Source organism: Pelophylax lessonae (genome assembly GCF_965119305.1).
Source record: "Pelophylax lessonae genome assembly, chromosome: 1".
Lineage (NCBI taxonomy): Eukaryota > Metazoa > Chordata > Amphibia > Anura > Ranidae > Pelophylax > Pelophylax lessonae.
The window spans coordinates 29,063,052-29,080,731 of NC_138768.1; the positions used below are offsets into that span (position 1 = coordinate 29,063,052).

Below are 17,680 nucleotides of genomic sequence, written 5' to 3' on the forward strand. Positions count from 1 at the left end.
GACGACTTTAAGTCACCACAAATATATATATATATATATATATATATATATATATATATATATATATATATAAAAATTCAAAAACAAAAAAAAGTCAACACAAAACATTATTTAGGGTGCAAACTGCACTTCTCCATGGTAAATACAGTTAGTAACTAGGTTAGTAAACACTATTTAGCATTAGAGATGGCCTTGCGGTTTGCCCAGCGGTCGGTTCGCGGCAAACTTTGCTCGCTCGCTGTTCGCCGACCATGGCGATATTCGCGACCGCCATATTCTTTTACATTGTGAAGAACTTTGACCCATGACACATCCATCAGGTGGTACAGGACAGCCAATTGAGAAATTTCAGCACACGGACATACCCCCTACCTTATAGACCTGATCTGGCTGCCATTTTACATTCTGTCTTTTGTCAGTGTAGGGAGAGGTTTTCTGTGTGGAGCAGGGACAGACTGTTAGTGACACAAATCGCTAGCTAATAAGTCCACAAAAGTCCTTTTAAGGACTGGTATAGGTGCACTATTGTTTGGTGTGCAGTATATAGGGGTGTAATACACTGATAATATACTTTCTAATATAGAAAGCATATTATAGTGGATTTGTATTGTGCAGCATTGTGACTGGCGTGGTGAGCGGTTCTGCAGCGATACTACAACTACAAAGAGTGACAAACGCAATTAGAAAAAAGTATTTTAATATATATATATATATATATATATATATATTGATAGATGTATATATATATAATATACTATATTTTATAATAAAGCCTTCCTCTTCTGCACCCTCCTCATCCTCTCTATATGCACCCTCTTCACTCTCTGCTGTGTGCACCCCCAAAGACACCACCACCAACACCACCACCACCATATACCCTCCGCTTGAGTCACAGGAATAATTTTCCGATCCATCACAACACATTTCCGATGCGCAGCTATTCTTGGCATCGGATCAGGAAGGGGAGGTAGCAACAGCCGCCACTCAGCAGTCAGACGACAGTATCCAGATCAGCCCAAGGAGGTTAGTCCCTGCTGTTGCTGCCTACTCCGAAATCTCTAATGTTAGTGGTGGGGAAGGTGACGTCGATGATGACGTGTCTATGGACGTCACGTGGGTGCCCACAAGAGAGGAAGAGGAGGGGAGTTCAGAGGGAGAGATGAGCCAGCAGATAGGGAGGAGAAGCAGGCCGAACTTACATTACCAGACTGCTAATGAGATCACCAAACTGGTCAGTCGCAGCCAGGGCGCCATCAGTGGCATCGTACCTTACGCCTTCTTTCTGGAGCGTGCATTGCGTCGTGTCATTTATCAAGCCGCCGAGGAGCATTAAGATGAGGAAGTCACAATACTGGATGAATTCCCGGGGGGGGGGCTACTCCATCTGAGACAACTCAACAACAAGAGTCTGAAGAGGAGTCAGAGGAGGATGGTGCCGGGGCAGATGAGGATTATCAAGAAGAGCATGCTTTAAAACGTTCTGGGATCCCTGGTGTTGTCCGTGGATGTGGGGAGGAGAACAAGGACGACATTATCCTGAATAATGAGCAGGAGCCAGGCCACTACACCGCTTCCAGTTTAGTGCAAATGGGGGCCTTCATGTTCCAGTGTTTTAAGAGGGACCCCCGTATAAAAAGCATAAAGGGCAAGGACCAGTACTGGGTGGCAACGTACTTAGACCCCCGGTACAAACAAAAATGGCGGAAATGTTACCACCATCACAGAGGGCTGTCAGAATGCAGCACTTCCAGGCCTTGCTTCAAAGAATTTCCACTCACAGAGAAACAGGTGCGGGTACCAATCCAACAGCGCCTGCAAGAAGAGGGCGGTTTATGTGTTAGTCACTTCTGATATGAGATCATTCTTTCATCTGACCCATCGACAGCTGTCCTCCGGATCCAGCATCAGGGAACGCATAGACTGATGTCCGACTACATCAGGTTAACGGCCGATGTGGATGCTATGAGAAGTGATGAATCCATGGACTACTGGGTGGGCAGGCCTGACGTCTGGCCAGAGCTTTTACAATTTGCAATAAAACTGTTGGCTTGCCCCTCATCCAGTGTCCTGTCCGAAAGGACGTTCAGCGCAGCAGGGGGGATCATGACAGATAAGCGCACTTGCCTAGTTCACGACAGTGTTGACTACCTCACATTTCTAAAAATGGATGAGGCATGGATCTCAGAGGAATTAAACACATGTGACCAGTAGACCATGTTTGATTGAAATTCCTCATGACAGGCCACAAATATCCGCAACCACCGATTACAATTCATGGTCCCTGTCTTAGGTAAATACAACGGCATAAAAGGCCTTTTATGTCCGTTGAATGCCTGATTTTTGGGGCCTGTAATGGCTGACACTTATTTATCCTGTGAATGCCTAATGTACCTCCAGCCACAGAATACAAAGTTCTTTGCTATCAGATGAAAGCCTGTCAGCAAATTTTTTGGGGCCTGTAATGGCCGACACTTATTTATCCTGTGAATGCCTTATAGTGATGGAGGAACATCGGCCGGGGCGGTTTGCGAACGTCAGCCGCAAATTTTCTCAAAAGTCAGCGAACCGCGGGTTTGCAGCAGGCCCCTTTGACTTTAATGGGAGGCGAACTTTAAAAACCTTTAGGTCATATTTGCAGCCACAAAAGACTTACAAGCTGCGTACAAATAGTCCCAGCACATGGACAATGTCATAACAGAAGTACATGGGTCCGCATTCATTCCACAATTTGGCGGAACCTTTACAGACCCATTGATTTTCAATTCCAGTCTGAAAAATTCAGAGGATAAAGAAGTGTCAGCCATTCCAGGCCCCAAAAATTAGCCCACATGCGTTTACCTGACAGCTAAGAACGTTATATTCTATGGCTGAAAGTACATTAGGCATTCACAGGATACAGAAGTAAGTGTCGGCCAGTATTGGCCCCAAAAATTAGCCCACATGGGTTTACCTGACAGCTAAGAATGTTGTATTCTGTGGCTGAAGGTACATTAGGCATTCACAGGATACAGAAGTAAGTGTCGGCCAGTATTGGCCCCAAAAATTAGCCCACATGGGTTTACTTGACAGCTAAGAACTTATTATTTGGTGGCTGGACGTACATTAGGCATTCACAGGATACAGAAGTAAGTGTCGGCAAGTATAGGCCCCAAAAATTCGCCCACATGGGTTTACCTGACACCTAAGAACATAGTATTTGTGGCTAAAGGTTCATTAGGCATTCACAAGATACAGAAGTAAGTGTCGGCCTGTATAGGCCCCAAAAATTAGCCCCCATGGGTTTACCTGACAGCAAAGAACGTAGTATTTGGTGGCTGGAGGTACATTAGGCATTCACAGGATACAGAAGTAAGTGTCGGCCAGTATAGGCCCCAAAAAATAGACCACATGGGTTTACCTGACAGCTAAAAATGTAGTATTTGGTGGCTGGAAGTACATTAGGCATTCACAGGATACAGAAGTAAGTGTCTGCCAGTATAGGCCCCAATAATTAGACCACATGGGTTTACCTGACAGCTAAGAACATAGTATTTGGTGGCTAGAGGGAGGTACATTAGGCATTCACAGGATACAGAAGTAAGTGTCGGCCAGTATAGGCCCCAAAAATTAGCCCACATGGGTTTACCTGACAGCAAAGAACGTAGTATTTGGTGGATGGAGGGAGGTACATTAGGCATTCACAGGATACAGCAGAAGTAAGTGTCGGCCAGTATTGGCCCCAAAAAGTAGCCCACATGGGTTTACCTGACAGTTAAGAACGTTGTATTCTGTGGCTGAAGGTACATTAGGCATTCACAGGATACAGAAGTAAGTGTCGGCAAGTATAGGCCCCAAAAATTAGCCCACATGGGTTTACTTGACAGCTAAGAACATAGTATTCTGTGGCTGAAGGTTCATTAGGCATTCACAGGATACAGAAGTAAGTGTCGGCCTGTATAGGCCCCAAAAATTAGCCCACATGGGTTTACCTGACAGCTAAGAACGTAGTATTTGGTGGCTGGAGGTACATTAGGCATTCACAGGATATAGAAGTAAGTGTCAGCCAGTATAAGCCCCAATAATTAGACCACATGGGTTTACCTGACAGCTAAAAATGTAGTATTTGGTGGCTGGAAGTACATTAGGCATTCACAGGATACAGAGGTAAGTGTCGGCCAGTATAGGCCCCAATAATTAGACCACATGGGTTTACCTGACAGCTAAGAACATAGTATTTGGTGGCTAGAGGGAGGTACATTAGGCATTCACAGGATACAGAAGTAAGTGTCGGCCAGTATAGGCCCCAAAAATTAGCCCACATGGGTTTACCTGACAGCAAAGAACGTAGTATTTGGTGGATGGAGGGAGGTACATTAGGCATTCACAGGATACAGCAGAAGTAAGTGTCGGCCAGTATTGGCCCCAAAAATTAGCCCACATGGGTTTACCTGACAGTTAAGAACGTTGTATTCTGTGGCTGAAGGTACATTAGGCATTCACAGGATACAGAAGTAAGTGTCGGCAAATATAGGCCCCAAAAATTAGCCCACATGGGTTTACTTGACAGCTAAGAACGTAGTATTCTGTGGCTGAAGGTTCATTAGGCATTCACAGGATACAGAAGTAAGTGTCGGCCTGTATAGGCCCCAAAAATTAGCCCACATGGGTTTACCTGACAGCTAAGAACGTAGTATTTGGTGGCTGGAGGTACATTAGGCATTCACAGGATATAGAAGTAAGTGTCAGCCAGTATAAGCCCCAATAATTAGACCACATGGGTTTACCTGACAGCTAAGAACATAGTATTTGGAGGCTGGAGGGAGGTACATTAGGCATTCACAGGATACTGAAGTGTCGGCCAGTATAGGCCCCAAAAATGAGCCCACATGGGTTTACCTGACAGCAAAGAATGTAGTATTTGGTGGCTGGAGGGAGGTACATTAGGCATTCACAGGATACAGAAGTAAGTGTCTGCCAGTATAGGCCCCAAAAATGAGCCCACATGGGTTTACCTGACAGCAAAGAAAGTTTTATTCTGTGGCTGGAGGTACATTAGGCATTCACAGAAAAAAAAATTGTCGGCCCTGAAACGCCCCAAAAATTTGCCATTCAATGGACATGAAATGCCTTTTATGCCGCTGTATTTAGTGAAGACAAGGACCAGGAATTGTTGTGGGTGGATGGCGGTCTGGCGGATATTTGTGGCCTGGCATGAGGAATTTCAATGAAACATGGTCTACTGGTCACATGTGTTGAATTCCTCAGAGATCCATGCCTCATTCACTTTTATAAATGTGAGGTAGTCTACACTGTCATGAGCTAGGCGAGTGCGCTTATCGGTCACGATCCCCCCTGCTGCGCTGAACGTCCTTTCGGATAGGACACTGGACGGGGGGCAAGCCAACATTTCCATTGCAAATTGTGCAAGCTCTGGCCAGAGGTCAAGCCTGCCCACCCAGTAGTCCAGGGGTTAATCACTCCTCAGAGCGTCCACATCGGCCATTAACCCGATGTAGTCGGACACCTGTCGGTCTAGGCGTTCCCTGATGCTGGATCCGGAGTACAGCTGTCGATGGGTCGGCTGAAAGAAGGATCTCATATCTGAAGTGACCAACACATCTTAAAACCGCCCTCTTCTTGCAGGCGCTGTTGGATTGCTAACCGCAACTGTCTCTTTGTGGCTGGAAATTCCTCTGCCAGCGCACGCAAAAGCAGAATGCATCATTTCTCGCAGCAAGGCCTGGAAGTGCTGCATTCTGACCGCCCTCTGTGATTGTAGCTGGATGGAGTAGCACCCACTGGGAATTCATCCAACATTGCGACTTCCTCATCTTTCTGCTCCTTCTCCTCGACGGCTTGATCGATGAAACAAAGCAATGCACGCTCCAGAAAGAAAGCGTAAGGTACAATGTCACTGATGGCGCCCTGGCCGTGACTGACCAGTTTGGTGATCTCATCGAAAGGCCGCAGAAGTCTGCATGCATCCCATATGAGCAGCCACTGGCGAGGTGAAAAAAACCCACAGAGTTCGTACAGGTAGTCATTAACTGCATGTTTCTGCTGGAGCAGCCTATCAAGCATATGCAACGTTGAGTTCCATGGCGTTGGGCAGTCACAAATTAGACGCCTGACGGGCAGGTTGTGTCGCCGCTGAATGTCAGCAAGGCGACCCATGGTTGTGTAAAATCTTCTGAAATGGCCCGAGATTTTCCTGGCCTGCCGCAAGACGTCCTGGACCCCAGGGTATTTGACAATGAAACGCAGCACGACCAAGTTCAGGAGGTGTTCCAATGCATGGCACGTGTGTTATTTTGCCCTGTTTCAACGTGCTCAGCAGATTGGCACCGTTGTCGCACACTACTTTACCAACTGTCGAATTCCGCGGTGTCAGCCACTGATCTGCCTGTAACGCAAAGCTGAAAGGAGTGCAGGACCAGTGTGGCTCTTGGCTTCCAGGCACAACAGACGCAGCACAGCATGTCAACGTCTCACCTGGCATTTGGAATAGGTTCTGGGGATCTTGGGCGGAGCAGCCGAAGACACGGTAGCAGTGGAAAAGGAGGAGTCAGCCGAGGAGGAGAAGGAGGATGGAGGAGAAGGAGGAGAAGAAGAGGCAGGCCTGCATGCAATCTGTGGCGGTGCAACCAAATCTACACGGGGTGCCACGGGTTACATGCTTGACGCCCGTCAGAAGGTTCACCCAGTGGGCAGTAAAAGTGATATACCTTCCCTGCCCGTGTTTGCTAGACCATGTGTCTGTGGTCAGATGTATCTTGGCACCAACACTGTGTGCCAGAGATATATTCACTTGCCGCTGAACATGGCCATACAGCTCTGGAATGTCCTTCTGCGAGAAATATTTCCTGCCTGGGAACTTCCATTGTGGTGTTCCAATGGCCACAAATTTACGAAAGGCCTCTGAGTCCACCAGTTGATATGGCAGTAGTTGGTGGGCTATCAGTTCCGACAAGCCAGCAGTCAAAACTTCACACTTTGGCTCCGGCCTACTGCTCCTGCCCTACCCCTACCACCCCTGTGTAAGTGTCTGCCTCTTCCTCTGCCTGTCATGTTTTTTGAATTGAAAATCAATGGGTCTGTAAACGTTTCGCTAAATTTTGGAATGGATGCGGACCCATTTTACAGACATGTGAATGAACCCTATATGTATTTAACATGTATTTACTGGCTGCTGTCTGTTCTGGCTGATTTAGGCCAAGCTATTACACTATAAAAACTAGCAATATTACAAAAAACAAAATACACATTATAACTGTATAAATGATTTATATAACTTATAAAAAAAATAAAAAATTGATGGCAACTTTTCCAATAGTAGGATCATCTCCTGCACCCCCTTTATAGCCTGGCGTTGCCTCTCCTCCATGGCCTTCATGCGCTCCTGAATTGACGAAATTTCGCAGATAAAAAAAGAATGCTTGTCGATCGCAGATTCTCTTAATACTTCTGGTATGTCAGTGTCCATGTCGTGGGACTATGTGTGCACAGCTAGTAAGTATTTTTGGCTGCAAATATGACCTGGAGGTTTTTCATGTTCGCCTGCCATTATAAATGGATGGCACCCGCCGCGAACCTGAGGTTCGCAAACATTTGAGCGAGTTTGCGCCATCGCGTTCGCGAACTGTCCCATCAGATGTTCGTCCATCACTATTGAGCATTCCCATTATCTAAGTTGGTCTTGATTATGCTTTCTAAGTTGTCAAAGGCTTATAGAATTTGTCAGCTTGAAACAGAATATAAGACCTATGATTTTCTTTATCGTAGGCTAAAGCTATTTGCCTTTTCACTTCATTGATATTTCAAATCTCATTCGATTTACATCTTTTAGTTATGGAGAGCCTAGCTTCAAACAAAACAGGTCAGCGGGTACTTTCTTTAAGCAGAGCGAGTTCAGGATTAGGTTCTTATATTTAGCCCTCTGAATGCTGAAAGCAGTTTGCGTGTTGATTTTCAAAAGCTATACAGCAAAAAACCATAGCATATGCATCAAGGTGCCAATTAAGCTGCAACCTTTCCAACAAGTGTTGTCCGGTGGGATAGAAAATGTGGACACTGTATAAGGGGTTATGTACCATCTCAAGTGATTTTGGAGACATTTCCCAGTAAGTGGTGCATTTGGAATATGCATAACTACAAGTAATGTGAATGAGGTATGGAGTTCCCTCCTCCAATTTAAGTAACAAGGATGATTTGCTAAATAGACATTTAGAATGAATTATGTTATAAAGATTGGTGATAACCCTGAGCGTTATTGCTACTTTGGTCCAGAAATGCAAGAGTATTCATTTCAAGAGTAGGCATAAGGTTGTTTTGGAAGTAAGATGTTAATGTAGCATATGCAAGTAATTTCTGCGTTGGAAAGAAAGTTTGAAGTAATTCAAAAGATTTATGCTTTCTATTATAGAGTTTACCATCAATGGTGTAATTACTTAACCGCTTGCCGACCACCCACAGTAATATTACTGCGGCAGTACAGCTTCCCTGGGTCCAGTCACATAGCACTACGTGACTGGAGGGGAAGGGGTTTCTGCGGCGTGCTCCCGCTGTGTTTAGACACAAAAGGAGTCGGGCGGGGGAGGAAAGGCGGCGATCATCCGGGAAACGGAGAGAAGAGCCGCCTGCTTATGTAAACAAAGCAAGCAGATCTTCTCACTGACAGGCTGGGACAGATCAGCAATTTCAGCTATGCTGAACCTGCGATCTCTGTACCTGTCACAGAACCCCCCCCCCACACACACACACACACACACACACACAAACAAGTCAGTAAGCATTAGGCACACATCTAACACCTTGATCATCCCCAGTATTAACCCCTTGCCTGCTAGTGTCATTATTACAGTAACAGTGCATATTTTTAGCACTGATTACTGTAGTAATGTCACTGGTCCCCCCAAAAGTGTCACAAATGTCAGTCATTTGTGTCAGTATAATGTAGTGTGAGTATAGTGTGTCAGTATAGTGTAGTGTGAGTATAGTGTGTCAGTATAATGTAGTGTGAGTATAGTGTGTCAGTATAGTGTAGTGTGAGTATAGTGTGTCAGTATAGTGTAGTGTGAGTATAGCGTGTCAGTATAATGTAGTGTGAGTGTAGTGTGAGTATAGTGTGAGTCTAGTGTGTCAGCAGTGGCGGCTGGTGCTCAAAATTTTTGGGGGGGCACAAACAGAAAAATGTAATAGGCATTGCTTTGCGGCAAAAAAATGCTGTAAAAAATTGTGTGACTTTGAGATCACAAAAGTGTGGAAGGGGCCTTCAGTAATTGAGGTATAGCGTGCCCCCTTTCAATGCAGAGATGCCAGCGTGCCCCCTTTCAATGCAGAGATCATCATGCCCCCTTTCAATGCACAGAGACCAGTGTGCCCCCTTTCAATGCACAGAGACCAGCGTGCCCCCTTTCAATGCAGTGATCAGTGTGCCCCTTTCAATGCAGAGATCATTGTGCCCCCTTTCAATGCAGAGATTCCAGTGTGCCCCCTTTTAATGCACAAAGACCAGTGTGCCCCCTTTCAATGCACAGAGACCAGCATGCCCCCTTCAATGCAGAGATCATTGTGCCCCCTTTCAATGCAGATATGCCAGTGTGCCCCCTTTCAATGCAGAGATGCCATAGTGCCATCGTGGGTAACAATAAGACCCCACCCTCCCCTTCCCTGGACATCCCCCTCCCCGGGCACCGCACACCCGGAGGCCCGGATGACACACAGCCGATCCCTACCTACTGTGGAACCAGTCCTTGCAGGCGTCGCACTCGATCATGAAGTGGGTCACGTTGTAGGGCAGGCGGCAGATGCAGTACACAGGCACCGTCGCCATGTTAGATCCCCGATCACAACAACACTCCCAGCCAGGGACGGAGGACAGGACACCGGGGGGAGCCGAGAGAGGAGCGGGGGAGGGGAGCCGGACGGCACAGCTCAGGATTTGGGCACAATGCGGGGGGGCTGAATGCGGGAATGCTCCTATTAGAATGGCTCCTGTACTACACAATGGGAGCGTGAGGATGCGACTTGTCAGGCTGACAAGTCGCGGTCCAAGTCGTACCAGTGTGAATGCGGTCTTATACAGTCATCAGTGCTAAAAATATGCACTGTCACTGTACTAATGACACTGGTTGAGAGGGGGGTTAAGCATAGGAGCGATCAAAGTGTTAAATGTGTGTCTAGCCAGTGTTTTTGTGTACTGTTAGGTGCATTTACTATAGGAAGTGATGAGTTTTCTTTCCAAATGAAAATCCATGACTCCCCCCCTGTCAGAATGGAGCTCTGTCCTTTGTGTCTTCCCGATGATCTGTGGGTGCCAGCAGACATCTATTCGCCAGCGGCCGCTAATCGGCTTTTGCTATGACTAATCACAGTAGATGTGGCGCGCCAGCAGCACGCACATGCCCACTAGGCAGAAGTGCAGAATCACGTATCTGTTTATATGTACGTGATTATGCACAGAACGGCCGCCCTACACTGCTTCGGTTTGATCCAGTCCCTCCTATTGGTTCCCTCTGCAGCGTCATCTCCCAGCAGCCGGTCAGCCAGAGGACGGAACCGCTGTGGACCAGGAAGGGACCCCAGAGCCACGAGGATATACATCAACTTCCATGTAAGTCTATGATATTGTCATGCAATAAAGTTACATCTGCCACACTCAGCGGCACCTATTTTTTCTCTCTTGCCTGCCAGCGGGACTTTGCTTCTGCCTGTTAGAGCTGCCCTCGGTGTTGGTGTGGTGCATTCATGCACCCCAGAGGTCCGGTCATCAGTCTGGTCGCTTTTCTCCCATCAAGACCCCTGCATTGGGGACCCATCTCCCAGCAGAAGCGCCCAACAAACTTTTCCTCTCACACCTTAGCAGTAAATCTGCTAAGGGACGGTCAATATGTGGTTAAAGCATACACTAAGAAATTTGCACAAGCAACATATGACTAATTACAAAAGACATTAATTTCTTTTAGCATGCAGTCACTGTTCAGCCTACAACTTTCTACCCACCTCTTTTGATTTTTCAGTCAAAGTATGTCGAGCCGGGTGATGCTGACAGGGCCACCCACAGCTCAAATGTCAGCCTATTCCTGCTCTGACTACCTTCTACTAAAATATATATGTTTGGTTGGTGTCCCTCAGTGGAGCTACTCCTGAAACATTGGCCAGAGTGGGACCTGCACTTAGTGACATATGATGAAAATTATACAATTTCCCTGTTCAGACACAAAGTCTAGCAGAGAGAAGTCTCAGAACCAATTCCCTTTGCAGCCCTGAGATATGCTCAAATGCCAAAACATATTTTTCCTTCCCCCATGTCCTCTCCCCTGACTTTTTCTTTGAGATAAATAACACAATCATTAGTCTATCCCCTCATGTCAGCATGTTAGGTGTGGTCCTGAACTCTGACCTCTCTTTTTGACCCAGTGGCCAATCCTTGTCCCAATTTTGCTGCCTTAACCTCCCTAAGATCTCCAGAATACACCCCTTCTTACCAATGACACCACCAAGCTGCAAATTCACTTTTTATCCCTCACCTCGACTATAGCAACCTCCCCCTCATTGGCCTACTTCTACACATCCCATCTATAGGGCTGCTACTAGACTCATCTACCTTACATTACATTAACCACCAACCCTCTTTGCCAATCCTTCCAATGGCTTGCGCTTGCCCAACATACAAATCTCAAACGAACTTTACCTGATTAAATCTGTTAATATTAAAACTGTGTTTAAACGTATTGAAAATATGTATAGCTTCAGCCATAGCTTTTACTGCAATATACATTCTTAATGATCCTCTGAAAAGCATACTGTTGTCAGGTATTGAAACAATGGTTCTTAAAAAACTGTAAGTAGAAACAGGAACATTTTGGAAATAAATATTTTTCGCATTTTGAGTTGATGTTATATTGTAAAATGTAATGATCAGATTATCCAGCAGCAGCCCCATTTGTGGATGTCTTGACAAAACATCGACATAAAACAGACTTTCATCTGTAAGAATTTGTGGATCCAAAAACTGTAAGGACAAACTTGTTATAAAACCTATGAAAGCAGTTAATAACTTGATTTGATCTGAAGTCCAGCTTGGGGGAAGGATAAGCATATTGTTTTTATTGGTACGAGTGTATTCATAAAGGAAAATCCGAGCATTGCTTGTGAAGGAACCACAAAGTATTAAAACTTTACAATGTACTTTGCTAAGTGTGTAACTCCACTGATCCATTGTAGCAACATTTTCAGTCATTCTTTTTTCAAAAGCAACACAAATCTCCTGGGAAGCCAAATGTCTCTTTAGGATTTTTGCTTCATTCTCTCCGGCATCATCGTCTGATAAAAGTATTCCAACCCAATTCCAGCCAAAATATTTCACTAGTTTGGCAATTGCTAAATATTGGACATAATCATTCTGAACGGTCCTGAAAACATGCGGGTAAAGGCGTCTGTCACTTAATGAGTAATCGCTGGCTCCATAGCTGATCTGAAAAGAGGAGGATTAACTATTAACTATAATGTGACTAAATTTTCAGATTACTTTCATATCCATCTGCCACTGAAATTACCATTAGAGACTGCACTGTACAAATATTTAAAAATACAATTCATCTTTCAGATTAAATCAGCGAAAAACCTTCCATGAGCATCAAAACAAAGATGGTCAAAGTCTTACAGAGCCTGAGTAGACAAGCTTATCCACTGCCAGCAATCTGTAGAGAAGGTTCTTTGCTCTTTGCATTGAAACAGTGGTCTGCCTGAAGATGTACAATTTGCCCCAGTTTTGTGTCAGATCGATAGCTCTCCAATCAGCAAGGGTCATAAGTATTAAATGCTAAAGCTTGGACTTATCAGTGAGTATGTTGGACCTCATTCAGAGAACATTGACCCTTTTCTGCATAAGGCTTTCTTACTCAGGCAAAAATATGCATAACCAAACTATACAAATCAGGAGATGTGACATCACCCTGACTTTACTTGTGATCTGCTTGCTTGGCTTGCCAGAAAAGCCAGTTTACCAGCATTTTCAGAAAGAGGTCATCAAAGGATGGTCGACATGCTTCTCTCAGTACATGTGTATGCATCTGTACCTTATATGTGTAACTTTAAAAGATCAGAGCGAACTGGAAATAATCAAAGAGTCCAGTAATTGCAGTACAAGCTCTAATACTTCTTTGCAAAGACAGATCAAAGTAATGCCCACACATACACACTGACCTCCAAAAAAGGTTCAAAGGATTTTTTAAAACAAGCAATTAAGACCTTTAGCAGCAAGAGCCTGGAAAAAAGAGGCAGAGATGGAGAGCACAGGTAATGACTAGATTTGTCCTCACACAGGCTCAATGGGTATTTTTTTGTAGCCATATTATAAAATACCATTCAGTGGTATGTTTACCAAACCAAAATGGACCAAATAATAAAAGCTAAAGGGCCAGTAACCCCCCCTTCTATTTTGTTTAATACATTTACCTAAAATTAAAAGGTCAATTGATCCTGCCAGTCACTTCTTCCTGCATGTTGGCAGGGGCAACAATCTGCAGGCTTTTCTAAATTCTACAGTGGTTCCACCACCTGTGAGCACGCTCCAAGTGTCTATTGCCTACCCTGTTCTCTGAACAACCTGGGTAGTGGTTGGGACCTCTGCCCTGCATTGCTAACACTTTATGTAAATCCTCCAATTGTCCAAGGAACTTATCTCTCTGAATTGGCCTGGTGGCGGGCAGGACCACTGCTCTGCTGTGAATAGTAATGACAGGAGGAGCCACTGTAAATCAAATTTCCCTATCCACTCCACCAAACAGTGCTGTCGATGAAGTATAGTGATGGACGAACATCGGCCGGGGTGGTTCGCGAACGTTAGCCGCAAATCTTATCAAATGTCCACGAACCCCAAGTTTGCGAGGGGCCCCATTCACTTTAATGGGAGGCAAACTTTAAAAACCTTTAGGTCATATTTGCAGCCACAAAATACTTACTAGCTGTGCACAAATAGTCCCACCACATGGACAACGTCATAACAGAAGTATTGCAATTGGAAAAGTTGCCCTAAAAGTTTTTTTTTTTTAACAGCAAAATTTTTTTTTTTTTTCCTAAGTCAGCCAGAACTGACAGCAGCCGGTAAATACATGTCAAATACATATAGGGTCCATTCACATGTCTGTAAAATGGGTCCGCATCCATTCCACAATTTGGCAGAATGTTTACAGACCCATTGATTTTCAATACCAGTCTGAAAAATAAGGCATTCACAGGATAAAGAAGTAAGTGTCGGCCAGTACAGGCCCCAAAAATTAGCCCACATGCGTTTACCTGACAGCTAAGAACGTTGTATTCTGTGGCTGAAGGTACATTAGGCATTCACAGGATACAGAAGTAAGTGTCGGCCAGTATAGGCCCGAAAAATTAGCTCACATGGGTTTGCCTGACAGCTAAGAACGTTATATTCTGTGGCTGGAGGTACATTAGGCATTCACAGGATAAATAAGTAAGTGTCGGCCAGTATAGGCCCCAAAAATTAGCCCACATAGTCACTGGCGAGGTGAAAAAAACCCAAGCTCCCCAGAACCTGTCCTGCCGCAGAGTTCGTACAGGTAGTCGTTAACTACACGTTTCTTCTGGAGCAGCCTATCAAGCATAAACAACGTTGGGTTCCATCGCATCGGGCAGTCACAAATAAGACGCCTGACGTGCAGGTTGTGTCATAGTTACATAGTTAGTGAGGTTGAAAAAAGACATCCGTCCATCCAGTTCAACCTATGATGTGTGTGTGTGTTTGTGTTTAGTGTTGAGCGAACACGGACTGTATTATTCGTGTTCGTACCGAATAATTGGATTTTTTGTACCCGAACACGGACACGGACACTTTACTGTATGTTCGGGTAAAAATCCGTGTTCGGTCGTTTTATTTCCGGGTTTTGCATGCTTTGGCGCTCTTTTCATGGCGGGCTTTCAACAGCCAATCAACAATCGTTTAACTGGTGTGCCTTAAGCCATCCCAGCCATGCCTGCAAATGTCTCAGTAGCTGTGATTGGCCGTCTGAAGCATGTGACCAAGTCTTTATAAGTTCGAGGCAGCCGCAGCGGCGTCATTATGCTGCTTAGATTCAGGGACAGAGCACACATCAACGTGCTGGCTGCTGATTAGGGAAAGATAGGCAGGAAAAAAACATTTGTGTCCGGATAGAATTGAGGGACAGGTCGGAGTGTTTAGGCAGGGCGAGTTGTAGGCATTTTAGGGATAGAGTCTGCTGAATTATATAGGGTCAGTGTCTTCTACAAACTACAATCGATATTGCTGTGTGGGGGGTGGGGTCTGCACTCAATCCTGATCTACGATCTCTTCTCAATCCTGTTAGGGACAGAGTCTGCTGAATTTTAGGGAAACTGTGTTCTACAAACTACAATCGATATTGCTGTGTGGTGTGGGATTGGAGATAGGCAGGTGTCAGTGATCCACATCCATTTTTCTGTGTGTGAGCTGCAGTGAACACAATCTTTTTGGGCTGCAGTGAACACAATCTTTTTGGGCTGCAGTGAACACAATCTTTTTGGGCTGCAGTGAACACAATCTTTTTGGGCTGCAGTGAACACAATCTTTTTGGGCTGCAGTGAACACAATCTTTTTGGGGTGCAGTGAACAAAATCTTTTTGGGGTGCAGTGAACACAATCCTTTTTGGTGTGCAGTGAACACAATCTTTGTGGGGTGCAGTGAACAAAATCCTTTGTGGGGTGCAGTGAACACAATCTTTTTGGGGTGCAGTGAACAAAATCCTTTTTGGGGTGCAGTGAACAACATCCTTTTTGGGGTGCAGTGAACACAATCTTTTTGGGGTGCAGTGAACAAAATCCTTTGTGGGGTGCAGTGAACACAATCTTTTTGGGGTGCAGTGAACACAATCTTTTTGGGGTGGAGTGAACAACATCCTTTTTGGGGTGCAGTGAACAAAATCCTTTTTGGGGTGCAGTGAACAAAATCATTTTTGGGGTGCAGTGAACACAATCTTTTTGGGGTGCAGTGAACACAATCTTTGTGGGGTGCAGTGAACACAATCTTTTTGGGGTGGAGTGAACAACATCCTTTTTGGGGTGCAGTGAACAACATCCTTTTTGGGGTGCAGTGAACACAATCTTTTTGGGGTGCAGTGAACACAATCTTTGTGGGGTACAGTGAACAGAATCTTTGTGGGGTGCAGTGAACACAATCTTTGGGGGGTACAGTGAACACAATCTTTGTGAGGTGCAGTGAACACAATCTTTGTGGGGTGCAGTGAACACAATCATTGTGGGGTGCAGTGAACTCAATCTTTGTGGGGTACAGTGAACACAATCTCATACTGAAGGTTTGAGGGTGCTGCCTGTTCCATACTCCCCCTACTCCTCATCTAGCCTTTTAGGGGTACAAACAATAGTAATTGGGGCCTAGTGTGGTTGTGTACGTGTGATATACATACACTTTTTTGGGATCATATTTTCTATTCCGCTATTTAATCAAAAACCTTTGGGGATCAGTTAAATTGGGGGATAGTCTGTGTTGGTACGTGTGAGAGAGATCCACCTTTCCAAGTTGTTGGGGTTCATCTCATACTTCTGAAGGTTTGAGGGTGCTGCCTGTTCCATACTCCCCCTACTCCTAGCCTTTTAGGGGTACAAACAATAGTAATTGGGGCCTAGTGTGGTTGTGTACGTGTGATATACATACACTTTTTTGGGATCATATTTTCTATTCCGCTATTTAATCAAAAACCTTTGGGGATCAGTTAAATTGGGGGATAGTCTGTGTTGGTACGTGTGAGAGAGATCCACCTTTCCAAGTTGTTGGGGTTCATCTCATACTTCTGAAGGTTTGAGGGTGCTGCCTGTTCCATACTCCCCCTACTCCTAGCCTTTTAGGGGTACAAACAATAGTAATTGGGGCCTAGTGTGGTTGTGTACGTGTGATATACATACACTTTTTTGGGATCATATTTTCTATTCCGCTATTTAATCAAAAACCTTTGGGGATCAGTTAAATTGGGGGATAGTCTGTGTTGGTACGTGTGAGAGAGATCCACCTTTCCAAGTTGTTGAGGTTCATCTCATACTTCTGAAGGTTTGAGGGTGCTGCCTGTTCCATACTCCCCCTACTCCTAGCCTTTTAGGGGTACAAACAATAGTAATTGGGGCCTAGTGTGGTTGTGTACGTGTGATATACATACACTTTTTTGGGATCATATTTTCTATTCCGCTATTTAATCAAAAACCTTTGGGGATCAGTTAAATTGGGGGATAGTCTGTGTTGGTACGTGTGAGAGAGATCCACCTTTCCAAGTTGTTGAGGTTCATCTCATACTTCTGAAGGTTTGAGGGTGCTGCCTGTTCCATACTCCCCCTACTCCTAGCCTTTTAGGGGTACAAACAATAGTAATTGGGGCCTAGTGTGGTTGTGTACGTGTGATATACATACACTTTTTTGGGATCATATTTTCTATTCCGCTATTTAATCAAAAACCTTTGGGGATCAGTTAAATTGGGGGATAGTCTGTGTTGGTACGTGTGAGAGAGATCCACCTTTCCAAGTTGTTGGGGTTCATCTCATACTTCTGAAGGTTTGAGGGTGCTGCCTGTTCCATACTCCCCCTACTCCTAGCCTTTTAGGGGTACAAACAATAGTAATTGGGGCCTAGTGTGGTTGTGTACGTGTGATATACATACACTTTTTTGGGATCATATTTT

At 44.9% G+C, this 17,680-nt stretch overlaps 2 protein-coding genes across 2 annotated transcripts in view; both read right to left on the minus strand.

The window, feature by feature from the left end:
* LOC309566803 (vomeronasal type-2 receptor 26-like) overlaps window positions 1–17,680 on the minus strand; it is a gene marked incomplete at both ends in the record, with an annotated part of 356,998 nt that overhangs the window by 291,044 nt on the left and 48,274 nt on the right. Inside the window, one exon of the mRNA XM_082272118.1 lies at window positions 11,672–12,454. Coding sequence (XP_082128244.1) covers window positions 11,672–12,454 — 783 coding nt within the window. The remainder of the gene's footprint in view (window positions 1–11,671; window positions 12,455–17,680) is intronic.
* The window catches only part of LOC309567099 (vomeronasal type-2 receptor 26-like), a gene marked incomplete at its 3' end in the record, with an annotated part of 254,334 nt that overhangs the window by 35,032 nt on the left and 201,622 nt on the right, over window positions 1–17,680 (minus strand). The gene's annotated exons all lie outside the window — the stretch shown is intronic.